A 16,454-nucleotide genomic window follows, 5' to 3' on the forward strand; every position below is an offset into this window, starting at 1 on the left:
AGTATCTGTTTTCTCCTGTTGTAAGCAGGACTTTCTATTTAAAAACCAAATGTGGCCTTATTGGAACAAGGAAAAGAGTCAAGAGTGATGGGGTAAAAATGACAAGAGGCCTGTGACCAGGTAAGTGTGGGGCAATCAGGCCAAGAGGGAGTGCTTTACAGATAAGCAGTCCAGCTTACCAGATACATTACCTGAATCATTTTATCAAAAATAAGACTTTCCCTAAAAATTCCTTTACGCAACAGCATTCTGAACTACATAACTTATACAAAAGTCCTTTTATTAATTTGTGGTGGGCGATTTCAGAAAATAACTATGCTATTATTTTTCATTAAAAACAGTGTACATCTCCTGGCTTTACTGGGGGACAGAATGCAGGTTTGAGGGCTCTGGAAGCCATATTTCCATCAGAGGAGCCACACTGAGAATGAAGAGAGGAAGGCAGAGCTGAGAAGCAGAAAAGGATTTATTGACCATGACTGTTTAAATCCCAGAACGAGTCGTGCATGAAAGCAGTGCCACCCTTGAATTCCCAGTTTTACGAACCAATAAATTCCTCATTTTGCTTAATCTGGTTTCAGTAGGGTTTCTGTCCCTTGCAATTAAAATATTCACAACTAATATATTTGGGCTCATGTATTTGTAATTCTTTGTTTATAATCTAAGGCAGAAGCAATAATAAATATGTGACTTGGAATTACAGAAGCTTTAAATATCAGTGATTTTATAGTCTTCATAAAAAAATTCCTTTCCAGTCAACTCAAAAAGAATTTAAAACTAAGACATGACTAATATCATATAATTTAATTTACTTCATCAGTTAGGATGTATACATGTCCTGACGTTGTCACATTTTAAACATAACCATAGAACCAGAAGAAAGGTCACTCACTGTCATGACTCAGTAGAATTCACGTATTTTATAATTCACCCATTCTATGTGCTCCATGTATCATGGGCATGTCTTCATTATCTCTTGTACTAAGTGGGACCATAATTATTTCTGTCTCCCCAGCTGGAGTCTGTTCATGCCTCTAACTTCAGCACATAGGACAGTGCCTGGAAAAGCTTCCCCGCTAGGTTGGCAGGGCAGCGGTAAAGGGCAACTATAGAACATCAACTGCCATCAGGGAAAAATGTTAAAGGTAAAAGCTGGGCAGCCTATCTCCAGTTGTTATAAATACAGTGTAGGTTAAGAATGTGCGAACATCTACACATATCTCAATATTTCACCTTCCCCAGAAAGAGTGAACCTAAAGCTAACATTGATACTAGGACATGGCAATACCTCTATCAATGATCTGTTTAAATTTTGCTTTGAAAAGTAAACAATTAGTTGTCAAATCACTATGTTGAACACCTGAAACCAATATAATATTGTCTATCAACTATGCTTCAACTTTTAAAAAAAGATAAATAAAAGTAGTAAGAATGCATTAAAAAATGTACAGAGCTAAATATGTTAAAATATAGATGATTTCTAGCTTAGTAAGATGTCAAAACTCTCTTGCCACTGAAAAAAGAAAACAGTTTGTGGATATTTTTGTTTATACATGTATTCTTTGTCATAGCAAGAAGCATTGGCAAGGTTCATTGTTGCTCTTTTTAATTTTAGCATGAAAATCTGTTACATCTTTCCGTATTTAACATTATAATCATTTTAAAAATAATCTGGTGCTTTCTAGAGGTAACAGAAGACTAAATAGTTGGCGGTTTTCAACATGAAATTTGACAATAGCCAGACACAAGAATAGAAGTATATGATGTTGCACTTTAAAAATTACATATATTATATATATATGTCAGTTCCAATTTGTATTGTTGAGACAGTGAAAAAATGGTGATGTGTAGTGTGACCATCTCAATACATGTGAAGGAATAAACTCCATTGTGAGCATTATGATCTATGTAGTATAAGAAGTCTGTATTTTAGACACAATTTCTTAGGTTTGCATATTCAAGATACAGAAAATTTATGTGAAACATACTCAGGGATGCAAGCATTGTTTATATCTCTGAGACAGTATTTTTACTACCCTGTTGTCACTGAGTTATTCATACATTACAAAAACATACTCCCAATGAACATGTCTGTCCTTTATAGAAGAGAACATTAGGTCCTCTTCCAAATTACACATACTGTCTTTTCTGGAATATGACTCCCTATATAATAATTTGTGTGAAACCTTTTCTGAATTGGTTTATCTCCAGACTATTCTCTTGCATACAAACTAAGTACACAGCTGCCTGCCTATCAACATTGGGCATAATCCTTGAGGTAGCTGTCATAGATGTGTATGTTTTAACTATTCCTTCAGTTGAATGCAATGTTGTTATGAGGTTGAGTTTAATATAGTATCTTAAAAAAGTGTGCCTCTAGATAGGATGCAATATTGTGGCTGTGATCAACTAAAACAAATAAATTGTAAAAATATTTTGAAAGGTATAGAACTGAGGAAGCAGTAAGATCTAGATTAACCAAAATTCTAATGGTGGGGGCAACTCTGAGGTACCTGATGATTATGGGCTATTTCTTTCCCTTGTAGCATTTACTGCTTTTGGATATGGCCTGAAGATAGGGCATTGCCCAGGCAAGGGGGCTTTGCTGTGGGGAGAGAAATCACAAATTTTCAGTAGTCACTTGAGGTTGACGTGGCAGATTAGAAATCGGAGCAGCCTCAAATGCACAGCTGGCTGTCTCCCATGGGGCACTTGCTGAGTTTTAGGGCTGTGTAGGAGGCTGGGGAACTAGACAAAAAGCCTCTAAAAGGGTGAAAATGGAAAAATGGAAATTGATCAGAAAATATTTCAAAATGTCAGACTTAATATAAAGTTTTGCTGATAACATGGTAAATATAATTTTGATATGCTTTTCTTAAATTACAGGTGAGTTTAAGTCATAACATATTAGTCTGAATTTCCCTTTTACATTAAGCAAATGTTTCATTTTATTTATTGTCTTCATACTGTATAATAAGGAAATGACACTACTGTCATTCAAATTTCATATATGAACTACTACAACAGCCTCCTAAGCAGGTCTCCCAAAATTTTTTAATGCAAAAATTTTATATAAAAGTATGAACTTTTCAAAACAAATAATTTCAATCTTTTATGAAAGACCCCTAGAGTTTCTCATAGCTCACCAATTAAAATATAAACTCAAGGGGGATCACGGGAAGATGGCGGCGTGAGTAGTTCAGAGGAAATCTCCTCCCCAAAACATATATATTTATGAAAATGCAATAAATACAACTATTCCTAAAAGAGACACCAGTGGATGCAGTACAACAGCCAGGATACATCCACATCTGCGAGAACTCAACATCACACGAAGGGGGTAAGATACAAGCCGCGGCCAGGCAGGACCCGAACGCTCCCCGACCCCAAAACCCGGCGGGAAGAAATTAGATGACAAATTTGACTCAGAAATTTCTAAGTGATAAAATTTTAGTGTATATCCTTCCATATTTTCAATGCACACATATACATATGTACTTACAATATATATTTTAATAAAAACATGTTCATACTCTAATATTTTGAAAATTTTATTTAAAATCATAATACACCACCACATGCCAATAAACATTTTAATGACTGCATTATATCCCATTTTATGTACGTAACTTTTTCAAACCTACTGTTACTGGGAATTTAGGAATTTTTCAGTTTTTCACTAGAAAATGAATCAGATGACTATTGTTACTTGCTTGAATGAATTCATGAATGAATCTTTCATAAAAGCTCAGAAAAAAATTGCTATACTAAAGGCTATGAATATTCTCACTTTGGACACATAGTGCCTACCTGTCCCCAAGAAAGGATGCATTATGAGTTCATCAATAGCATCAAGGAGAACACTGCACTCTCACCAATATGGGGTCATTTCACTCCTTTTACTATAACAATGTAGCATCATATGAACACTTACCATGTAAAATGAACTACATGGGCTTGTGATGGGTAGTGAGGTGAAGGGAGAGGATATGAGTAACCATTAAAGTACAGTTCTCTTAATGGTCTTGGTTTCTGCATGCTTCTCATGGCAGAATATCTGAATGTGACTCTAATACTTAAAACTTTGATTCAATGCAATTTCTACCTTATACAATCAATCCCTTAAAACCCCGTTATTTTAAGCTTCCACTGAAACAGTAAAAAAGGCACAGAGTTTATTGAAAAAACCTTTACTGTTTAAGTGAATACCTACCTACTATGGGCTAAGTACCAGGAGTGAAATGAAAATTGAGATGCAGCTCCCACCTTACCCAAGCCCACAGTTTAGAGGGCAGCACACATAAACAGGGAATACTGGGCTAAGTTGTTAAAGCAGATACAGAACACAGCACCTAACTGATGAACAGGTTAAGGGCCAGAGAAAGTAAAGAGATGGAAGTAGCATGGCCTGAAAAGATAGGTAAGAGTTGAAGCATGAAAGGACTTGTAAAAAGGTCTTAGCAAAAAGGAGGAAAAAGCCAGGGGAGTATTTAAAAGTGAAATCTAATATAATCATATTGGTACTTCAGATGAACCACCCTGAAAGCAGTGTGGAGAACAAAGGAAAGGAAAGCAAGATATAAAAGCAATGTTGTTTTTTGCACTATTGTTATTATAAAACATCTGGAGGGGAAAATGGATTAAATACATTATGATACATTCATATAATCAAATACTAAGCAGCTATTAAGAATGAAATAGAATTACATGTACTGACAAAAAATGCTTACTAAAAGCTAAGAGGTGACCAATTTTTATAAAAACAACATTTGTATGTACATAGAATGCAGTCTGACAGAATATGCACTCATCTAATATTAAGTTTACAAGGCAGTACAATCTGAGAGGAAAGGCTTTCCCTTCTCTTCTGTATGACAGAATTTTACATTTTTTTCTCATATGCATGTGTTAATTTCATAATTAAAAACCAAACAATAAAATGTAACAGAAGGACACTGTGGCAGCTGCATAGCAAACACTGGAAACCAGTCATGAGGGTTTGCAATAAGATTCACTTGAAGTATGAATGGGCTGAGACTACCTGAGTGCACAACAGCTGGTTTGCCAAATTTTTGGTGGACCAAAATTAATAAATTTCAATCCCCAAACACAGTATGTTGTGCACCCCGTTTCCTTGAGTCCCCCATGTGGAGCCACAGTCACCAGGCTCAGTCGCGAGATGCAAGAGCAAAACAGGTCTTTATTGCTAGTTCGAACTAGGGTCTCAGTGGCCTGTCGGAACACAGGACTCGGTCTGAGACTCTGAACAAAGTTCCCTTTTTGCTTTTATACTTTTGGAACAGTTAGGGGCTTTCCAAGGGGGTGGTTTATTGTGACCTTAGCTGATTGGCTGGGGAGGGTCAGGGTCTTGTCGCACAGGTTGCTGGGCATGGTTTCCATGGGAATGGGCGTGGCTTGAGCGGGAAACTTCTTACTCAAGATGGAGGGCACAGAACAAAATGGAGGTGGTCCGGTTGGCTAGGGGTCATAGTTATTCAAGATGGAAGACACAAAATGGAGGCAGGGGTCATGTAGGGGACATAGTTATTCAAGATGGAAGACACAAAATGAAGGCGGGGGTCAAGCTAACCTTCCAGGGGTCCCACAGGTACAAGCCCCCTTTCTGATTACCACTTAAGATGATCTCCACATGCGTTTGGAATCACTTGCTAACTGCTGCCTGCTCCTGCTGTATCCTTGAGGGCTAATACCTAATGAATAAAAGGAATACTTGGTTCCACAGCACGACTGCAGGTTCTTCCACGCTACATGTGACTCCTGCTAAACCTAAGTTTCCATCATCTTCCCAGAACCTGCTGAAATTTAATTGATCCTCCCTTTAAATTTTGTTTCCACTGGTCAGAACAATGTCTTAGCACTCCTAACTCTGGCATTATTTTCTCTATCATTACTGGCATCACAACAATCTTGTTTATGCTCCAGCCACAAACCCATATTTCTGTCCTGGAAACTGTACCCATGGTGCTCTCTGAGATTGCCATAAAGAAGCTTCTTTTATGTACTCAATAACTTCCCTAAACATTCATTTCCTTGCTTTAACTTAAACTTGGCTACCCCTGGAGAAAAACCTATTTGACAACAATCATATCAAAGGGCTGTTTATTTCCATGGACTCCACATCTATAGGTTGGGAGTATCCTCCTTCCCAATATTGCTTCTAACAATGGAAGCCTCTTGTAAAAAAAAGAAAAAAACAACCCTCCTTTGAGGCTCATACCAGCTAGTTATACCACTTTCTGTCTCTTGTTGCATCTTCTGTTCAATTGGACTCCCTATTCAACTTAAACTGCTATTTGTTGACTTTTTCACTAAAAGCTCTACTGATTACTTGGGAGGACTTGTGCCTGCATAGAGATCTTCACTAAAACTGCTGACCAGTCTTTCATCCATCTTACTGTCAGCAGATAAATCTTATCACAAAATTTACAATCTCCTGTCTGTATTTCATTGGCCAGAAACAGAGGGAATGGCCACTCTTGGCCATGGAGGCTGGAATAAGTTTTTTAATTGGACATATTGCTACTCTAAACAAAATGGAGTTCTATTAGTAGAGGAGGAGGAAATGTGTATTAGGTTATCAACTACCATTATCTGCCACACTGGGCCAGAACGGGGCTCTGAAGAAACCAAACAGCAACGAGTAGTTCAGATACTTGAGGGCAGCTCAAGCAACTGAGATATAAGTAAATAAACAGGTAGTTCAAACCAACCCACTCATTCTTCTTTTCCTTTTAGAATAAGGGAAATCCCCTCATGTAGCAAACGTCAATCCTTCTATTTGTGTTCCACATGCCTCCATCCCTTTCTCATGAACTATGATTCTCTCTTCTCATGCCTGCATATTTAATTTCTCCATAATAGACACATTAGTATTTAAACATGTTCTAGTTTCTTGTTATTTTATTTTTAATTTTTTATTATGGTATGATTGATATACACTCTTATGAAGGTTTCACATGAAAAAACAATGTGGTTACTACATTTACCCATATTATCAAGTCCCCACCCACACCCCAATGCAGTCACTGTCCATCAGTGCAGCAAGATGCCACAGATCCACTGTGTGCCTTCTCTGTGCTGCACTGTTCTCCCCGTGACCCCCCACACCATGTGTACTAAACATAACACCCCTCAGTCCCCTTCTCCCTCCCTCCCCACCCTCCCTCCCACACCCCTCCCCCTTTGGTAACCATTAGTTCATTCTTGTAGTTTCTTGGTATTTTGAAAACGTTTTCCCTTGACCAAATCTTTCTCCAGCTACCACCCTTTCTCCTGCTGCTCAAACTCATCTATATCCAGTGTCTTTTACCTCCTTGTCCTTTACTGATCACTAAATCATCCTAATCTATCACCCATCCTCAACATATTCCAACTAAGGTCAACAATAATCTTCACATTGGTATATGATGTACCTACTTTTTAAGACTTAATTTGACCTGTAGCATTTAAACTGACTTTATCTTCCTTCTTGAAACACTAGTTTGTCTTGGTTCAATACAACTTCAGTCTTCCTGGTTTTCCTCTTATCTACTAAGGTTTCTTGTTTTCTCTTCATCTTAAAATGTAGGAGTGATTTAAATATATAAAAAAGACATAAACTTATGGTCAATGATAGACATTCTTTTTTCACACCATCCATTTTCTTATGCAATCTCACTCACCTCCACAAAACCTATTATAGTCTATCTACTGCTGTTGCTACAATTATATCTCTATGCTAGACACCTCGCAGGTCCAGAACTGCACACCAGCCTGTTTACCTGGATGTCAAAACTATATAAAATTGACATGACTAAAACAACTCCTGCCTCTTTCTCTCACTGTAGGCTCCTTCCACATTTTGTTTCTTAGTAAATTAGAGCTAATCTGGTATCTGTAAGACCAAGTAGCAAATCTCATGAGCTTCATTCAGCATTGAAAGTTGGTTATTTTCCCTGTCTGAAAACTCTCTGGATTTCTAATACTGAAGTGTTGGTACTTCCTTCTTGCTTCTCTGATTACTTATTTTTAGTGATCTCAGCTCCACGATCATCTCTAGCCTGAGCACAAAAGTTCCATAAACATTCCTCCTTTTTCTATGATCCTATCCAGATTTGTATATTCCACATAAAATATTTAATTCTATATACTTCCATGGTCTTTTTAACAAGGTTACTGTATTGACTGTATTCACACACACACACACACACATCATGTACAGGCAGTGCAGTGCTGTTCAGCTATTTAAAGATGTCTTTGGGGAACCATGATTTTTCTTCTACACAATCCCTAGGCCCTGATCATTCTCACAGCTACAAGATGGCACTTTCAGTTCTAGGGGTTGAAAAATGGAATAGGAGAAGAATGGAGAAGGCAGAAAGGCAAATGGCAAAGAGGTAAAACCAGACAGGTTTGTCCCCAGTGATACTATTTTTATTAATCAGGTGTGAGTGATATGGCTACATTTGGCTGCGAAAAGGCTGAGAAGTTTTGTAGCTAGAAATATTGGTATTGTGAGCTAAAATAGAGTCATCGGTAGGAAGGATGAGCTAGATGTTTGATTGGCTACTAGCAATATATGCCACACCAGGTCAGAAAGCAACTCTCTAATCATAAACTTTCAAAGCAACTCAATACCAATATAGTAGTACCATATAGTCCGGATACTCTTAACATAATACACTTAACTTAGAAATCAATGAGATAACTGAAAGCCTTTCTTCACATTTTAAAAGCACATAATGTCAAATAACTGTGGATCAAAAATAGTAAGTATTAAGACATTTAGAATTAAAACAAGTTAACACAGATATGTTACATAGGTCAAGAGGTGTCTGGAAGACTATTTATAGCCTTAAATGCTTATTTTAGAGAACAAAGACTCAGAACAAGCTTGGAGTCCACCTTAAAACAAAAGGGCAACGCTACATTCACAATACTTACAGGGTTTCTCTCCCAGTATGAATTCTTTTGTGTATAATAAGTGAAGAACTCTGACTGAACGCTTTTCCACATTGAATACATTCATGGGGTTTCTCTCCAGTGTGAGTTCTCACATGTCTTCTAAGGGAAGAGGAAACACTGAAGGTTTTTCTACATTCCTTACATTCATAGGGTTTCTCTCCAGTATGAGTTCTTACATGCATTCTAAGGGATGAGAGACCACTAAAAACTTTCCCGCAGTCACTGCATTCATAAAGATTCTCTCCAGTGTGTATTTTCTTGTGAACTTTAAGGTGAGAGCTTGCGTAGAAGGCTTTTCCACAGTCACTGCATTCATAGAGTTTTTCCCCAGTGTGTATTCTCTTGTGCACTATAAGGTAAGAACTTGTGCCAAAGGATTTCCCACAATGACTACATTCATAAGGTTTCTCCCCAGTGTGTATTCTCTTGTGCACCATAAGGTAAGAACTTGTGCCAAAGGATTTTCCACAATAACTACATTCATAAGGTTTCTCTCCAGTGTGAATTCTCATATGAGCCTTAAGGGATGTTTTTTGACTAAAGGATTTTCCACACTGATCACATTCATAGGGCTTCTCACCAGTGTGAGTTCTTACATGTCTCCTTAGGGTTGAGGAATCATTGAAGACTTTCCCACATTCATTACATTCATATTGCTTCTCATTCATATGACTTCTCTGGTGCAAGGTAAGATGAGAAATTCTTCTGAAGGCTTTTCCACACTCACTACATTCATAATGTTGCTCTCCAGTAGGAGTTTGCTCCGGTTGTTTGAGGGATGAATGATGAGAAAGGGTTTTGCTTTTCTTATATTCATAGGAATTATCCACCATATAAAAATTACTACATACAGGAAGCATATTATGTTTGAAGTGTATACTGTATTTGGAGCATGTGTACTGTTTTTGTGCTGTCTGAATTCTTTCAAGATAACACAGAGCTCTGTCATATTCATAACTTTCATAGTTCTTCTCACTCACATGGTTTTTCCCATAATTGTTTAGGATTAAGTTTTGTTTGAAACACTCAATATCTAAGTAACATTTGTGGCAATGTTTACTGGTGGAAATGCTCCTTGAAAAAACAAGTTTTGATCTAAGTCTAGAGTTTTCCTCTAATTCATGATAGTCACAGAATCTCTCCTGAGATGCTGTTTTGTTTTGGGTAAATATCACTTGCCTCACATTTTCCTCTGGGATCTTGTGGTGTTTTCTGATCTTATGGCATTCCCAGTATTCTCTTAATGTGGAAGACCAATCATCCATTGTGAATCTTATGTTCACTCCACTGGATTTTTTCCCAAAGATATTCTGCTTAGGAGTTGACTCTTTGGTTTTAAGTTGAATCTCCCAGTCTGCATAGGTGCCTTGGGGAATATTCCTTTTCATAGTTATCTCCTCTTGACCCATGAGGGAGATCACAGTAGGTTTGTACAATTGATATTCCACCGAGGCAAGGTTTATATAGTTTTCCAACATCACATCTCTGTACATACTTCTCTGAGTCAAGTCAAGCATTATCCACTCCTCCTGGGCGAACTCCACAGCCACATCTTTGAAGGTCACTGGTCTCTGTGACCAGTTTGGATATCCAGCCACCATCTTTTCCTCCTCAGTATTTCTCACGTAGAAACAGGCAGAGTGCTGTGCAGGCAGATCCCATGATGGGGACAGGTCACTGGCTGCCATGTTGAGTCTGAAAGTGACATATGCCTGCACAACAGAGCAGAGAAGTCAGGGTATTTCTTTTCTTGTTTCTCTGATCCAAGCAGGGCAGGGATACATTTCACTGGGCATGTCCTCCCTGTAGCCAAAGAGGCAAGTTCAGGTAAAAGAAAAAGGTGGAAATAGTGCCCTATTGGAGGCAAAGTTTTAAAAAAAAGTGCAGACCCTCCCCTTATTTCCCAGAAAGGTCTGAACAGCTTAAAATCTTTACTGAGATTTGTATTGACATGAAGTGTAGTCATCTCTAGCCTCCTTCTACAGCTGTCATCTTGTTTATTTATACTAGCTTCTCCTGCAGACTACTTCTCAGCCATGGGCATTGAAATTCATTATTGAAAAAAAAACTCAGAAAACAAAAACCTAAAGCTAAAGAGAACCAGTTGAAAAAGGCATGGTTTTTAAATTTCATGTATATTTTTAGTTATCTTTTTGGAGTCAGAATTTTCCTGCCAAACAGAACTGTTTTAGGTAAATTTAGTTGTTCTATACATAACTTGGTGTTTACCTGATAAATAGGACTGATGATTTGGTTGCTTCCCTACTTAGGAATTTTACTGTAGTTGTTATAGGTAGGTATGTGACTTTGAAACAAAAGTTCATTTCATTACCTCCAATTTAATCTCTCTCTCCAGAATCTGTATTTCTTCATGATAATTGATTCTAAAACTTGAATGGGATCAATAAAGAAGCATGAACTATGTTCCAAGCTTTGGAAGAGAGACCGTAACAATGTTAGTATTAGACGACACAGTACTTTCCTGAGTAACTTTTATAATGGCCTTAATATAAATAACAAAAATAGTGTAAGTATCAAAGATGAATGCCTGGAGACTTTAAGAATCACAATATATCATGCAATTTAACATATTATTATGCTAATATTTTACAGATCTCACTTTTTGAAGATTAAATGATAGCCTTCAAAATAAAACCTATCTCAGTATTATACTTCAACAGGGTTGTTTTAAAGGACAAAATGATAGAACTGGCACTTATATTTAGACAGAGTTCTATATCGCTAAACCAGAATTGTATATAAATGTCACTTTAGGGGAAGTGATGTAAAAATAGATTTATCTGATTCATTCATTGTTGTATTCTGAATATGTAGAAAATTCCAGCACATGGAAGAGACTCAACAAATAAAGCACTTATGGCAAATAAGGTTTTGTAAATGAGATATTTTCCCACATTCATACCCTTCTTTCAGAAGGAAAACAAATGAGAAATTCAGACTTCCTCTTCAAAAGAGGAATTTAGTTTGCCTTTTGGCTAAAGTTGTTAAGCTAAGAAGTGTACTCTGGGCTTATGCCTTCATTACCCATAGTTTTTTCTTTTGTTGTTTTTTTTAAATTACAGAACTAATTACAAAGACAAAACAACTCTACCAATAAACAGGAAAAAAATACCTGAATAAATGGAGTGATTCACCAGGCTCATGGATAGGAAGACTCAATATTATATAAAGATTTCAATTTTTCTCAAACTATAATTTCATTGATATTTTCATTAATCTATATGTTCAGTAGGGATTTCTTGAAACATGACAATTTGATTTTAAGAGTTTTATTGTAAAAGGAAGGTACATGAATACAAGGCTTTGCCCTATTTAAAAATGTATTATAAATTTCTAGTAACAGAACGATAATGTAGCGATAATTTAAAGTAAAGGAATAACTTTAGAAAAAAATTGATCTGTAGCTAGGCATTTAGTACATTATAAGGTAGTACTTTAATCAGTTGGGGAAAGGAAGAACTAGTCATTAAATGGCATCAGAACAATGGCTATTTGGGATAAACATAAATCCTACTTCACACATTCTCTCTCCACACATTATGATCCAAAGACATAAACGTGTATCTTAACAGGAATTCTATAAGAGGATAAAGGGAATATGAAAGAAGTAGTATTAGAGATAATGGTTGTTTTTATCCTGAACTGAAAGATGTTAAATCCTTGACCTGCAAGTGTTTACACTACATGCCACGCTGAAGAAATTTTTTAAGTCCACAAGTTAAAAACATAGACTGTAAATATCAGGGATAATGAAAATTTTAAATTAATGGAGAGAAAAGGTAAATTACCTACAAAGGAATACCAATTATACTGACTATATATATACTTCTCAGCTGAAAAGATAGAAGCCAATTACACAATATCTTCAAAGTATTAAAGGAAACATCAACCTAAAATTCAATGAGCTAAAGTATGCAATATTAAAAACACTGACGTATTTCAAAGCAACAATAGCAGAGTCAAATATGCTCATAGTAAGAAAAATGCAAATTGAAACAACATTGAGTTATAATTTCTCTAAGGTACACCTTAAATTAAACAAGAACTAAAACTCCACGAACCTTATTTGGATCATGAAATAGTTAAAAAAAATTATGAAATTATAGAAAAATTTGAACACTGTCTATATATTTACTAATTAGTTATAACATTTATAATTAATGTTTACATATTAAAGAATTATTGTTAATTTTGTAAGTATGCCAAAAATATCCTAGCTAAGATTTTTAAAGAAGTCCTTACTATTCCGAGTTAAATTCTGAGATGTTTGCAAATAATGTATCATGGCCAGTATCTTCCAAATAAAGCAATGGGTACAAGGGTATTCATTATTATACTATTGTTTTTCTATTTTGAAATTTTCATAATATAAACTTAAGAATCATCAGGGAGTCCATTCATAAATACGAATAGGTTATTTTTTAAATAAAATTGCAAAAAGATGAAATTTAAAACTATAACAAAAAACAGAAAAGATTAAAAGGTTTCAAGATAAAGTTGAGGAACTCAGCAGATTCTCAAAAAGATAGATAATAAGAAAATGATATAATCAACTTAAAAAAAGGATCAACACCAGATTAATTTAAAACTGTAACAAAAACCAGAAAAGATTAAAAGGTTTAAAGATAAAGTTGAGGAACTCCTCAGGAAGCAGATTCTCAAAAAAGATAGACAATAAGTAAGAAAATGATATAATCGATTAAAAAAATATATCAAGACCAGATTATTCAGAGTTCCAGAACGAAAAAAGAAAATGGGAAGAGAATGAAACAAATAAAGGGAAAATTTCTAAAAATACCAAAGTATTTAAGGATTGATCCATCCTTTAAAAAATGGGTAATTTTTTTTGAAAGACTGCAGCTATACATACCATGAAATTTTTGAACACCAAAAATAAACTGAGGAACCTAAAAGTTTCAAAAGATGATAAGTAGGTTATACACAAAAGAATAGTAACAGGCATGGAACAGGACTTCTCAACAGTAACATTACTCCATTTTCCATCTAGCTTTGCAAGCTTTCAAAATTCTGAAGGAAAATTATTTCCTATTCAAGACTTCTGTACCAGGCCAAAATGCCATGTAAATTAGGACAAAATAAAGCAATACTTAGTCATACACAACCTTAAGATACATAGCTCATATGGACCCTTTTCCAGAAAAGAGATCAATACAGAGATGAGATGAGAGAATGGGTGAGGATAAAGCAAAGTCCAGTATGCCAGTGAGCTACATGCCTGGACAGTAACTGATCAGTTTAGATTGTAGGAGGATGGAAGACTCCTGGGAATATGTGGTCAGGAAAAAAGTGAAGGACAATATTGTATGACAGGTTTGAACTTGAGCAAAATTATATTTAGAGGCATTTTACATAGGTTTAATGAAAACAAAGCAATGAATAAAAAAGGCAATTGTTAAGAAATAGAAGTAGAATTTGTACAAGAAAGAAATATGGCTCAGCGGTAAAAACTATATAGTTATCACAATGAAAACACTGAACGTGGATTTAACCAAAATTTGTGAGAGAATTACAATCCCTGCAATAAATTACATTGTGATTTAAGAATGTAGGAGGGAAAGCAAGGTGTAACAATCAAAATTCTCATTTAACATGGTAAGAAACTGAAAATTGTCTCAAACTGATTTAAAAAAAAATAACTAGAACAGTTTAAAGTCACAACTGCTTAAATGTTTGAAAGTGGTTGCCACTTCGGAGAAATAGGGACCTCTTGTTTTTATTATGAAACTTTTAATATACTACACATATATACAAGTGTATGTACACATTTCTTGGAAAGTAAATAAATTAACAGAGAAAGTACATGAATTAAGCAATCAAGAAGTAGAAAAAAAGCACCAAAGTAAAAGAAATTTAAAAATAGCAAAAGTGACTAAAACCAAAGTACAAAGACATAAGGAAAACTGAAACACAAATAACAAAACCACAAATATGTTTCTTTGAAATTATTAATGTAGATGTACATGACTAATCAAGAAAAATAAGATAGCCAAGAAACATACTTGACTCAAAAAAAAGCTACAGTTACAAGGAGTGATCTTGTGCAAGCAAGTTATATTTTAAAATCACTGAAAAAGAATAGTATGCCAACAATAACTTTATGCCAACAAACTTGAAAATTCAATGAGATGAAAACACAGGTGTCCCAAATTGAGTCAGCAAGAACTACAAAATCTCAATCAATGAACCACCATAAAAAACCTGAATTGTAGGTCAAATTATCTACCCCTAAAGGTTTTGAGTCCAAACCTTCAAGGAAAAATTATTTTACAGAATAAAGTAAAAACCTATGCTTTCCAAATTATTCCTGACACTTGTAAAATCTTTTTAGTACAGTACAAAGGATAGTATTGCAAGAGTAGTACAAAGAAAAAGTGCAGTCTTAATTCTGAACACAAAAAAATCCTAAGTAAAATATCAACAAATTGAATACACTAGTGTAACTAAAGAAGCATCACATTCAAGCAGGAATGCAAGAATGGGAGCAGAAAAACTATTATTTTAATATAATCTGAGAGTATAATCAACACTCTTATACCCATCTCTCTTATTTTTAAGTAGGTCTGGGAATGAATTATTTGTAAATATTTCAGAATTTCTCTCTCAATGACCTTACAATTCATAGCCAGATTATCACACCTACAAAACTAAAATTCCTTAAGTGTCAAATACATAGGCAGAGTTAGAATTTTTGTTATCTTTTTTTTTTTTAATGCAATTTGACTACTGGTTCAAATAAGGTTCGTATAATTTCAAATTTCTTTTTAATTTAAGGTTTGGCTTAGAGAAATGGTAACTCCTTACTGTGAAGCAACCCATTACTAGATTAAGGGGTAAAGGCAGATTCAAGAAAAGCACCTGGATAAAGTAAAGTCTAAGGCACTCCTGCTGCCCAGCTCACAGAAGCAAGGCCGACTTCCTACGCGGACGCCCGCTCGGTTCGCTGCCCTAGCCTCGACCTCCCGCTCGGCAGCAGGGAACGTCCCCAGTTCAGCGGAATACCCGCCTAGGAAAAGGCCTCGCCGAGGGAGCCTTTCCCGAGATCCCCTACCCTCCACGCTCCCAGCACGGCTTTCCTTCTTTTCAGCCCCCGTCTCCCCGGCTGCTTTTAGGTCAGAGAGAGCCCAGACACCGAAGAACTCAGATGAGTGCTGAGAGCAGCAGTGGCCGCTCCCGGTGTCCTCTCTCACTGGTCGCGGCTCCTCAACCTATACTCACTCCAGTGAGCTCCCCTGGCCTCGGGGTACCTGACTTTTGTACCTTTGGAACCGCTTGGCCGCCAAATGCGAAAGGACTGTGCGAGCTACTACAGCAGTAGCACCCAAAACCCCATCCGAAATGAGAAAGATAGGCGTTGGTGCTTGCGCTCCGCTACCCAGCAGAGCCAGGCCGGGACTACATTTCCCAGGAGTACCTAAACTACTCCGCCCCGCCCCGCGGAGGGATTCTGG

The 16,454-nt window shown here is 36.3% G+C and overlaps 1 protein-coding gene across 3 annotated transcripts; it reads right to left on the reverse strand.

Moving 5' to 3' along the window:
• Positions 1-29: 29 nt before the first annotated feature.
• Positions 30-16,363, reverse strand: ZNF891 (zinc finger protein 891). 3 transcript variants are annotated; one of them, XM_036921731.2, is made up of 2 exons: positions 16,264-16,363; positions 30-10,676 (listed from the first exon to the last, which is right to left on the reverse strand). In XM_036921731.2, the coding sequence occupies exon 2, from the start codon at positions 10,650-10,652 to the stop codon at positions 8,940-8,942; it is 1,713 nt and encodes a 570-aa protein (XP_036777626.2). In that variant the 5' UTR covers positions 10,653-10,676; positions 16,264-16,363; the 3' UTR covers positions 30-8,939. The 3 variants fall into 3 exon arrangements, with proteins under 3 accessions (XP_036777626.2, XP_036777625.2, XP_036777624.2); XM_036921730.2 differs by having other exon boundaries at positions 15,862-16,363; XM_036921729.2 differs by having other exon boundaries at positions 30-10,767; positions 15,862-16,363.
• Positions 16,364-16,454: the final 91 nt, after the last annotated feature.

The sequence above is a fragment of the Manis pentadactyla genome, chromosome 14 (assembly GCF_030020395.1).
Source record: "Manis pentadactyla isolate mManPen7 chromosome 14, mManPen7.hap1, whole genome shotgun sequence".
Lineage (NCBI taxonomy): Eukaryota > Metazoa > Chordata > Mammalia > Pholidota > Manidae > Manis > Manis pentadactyla.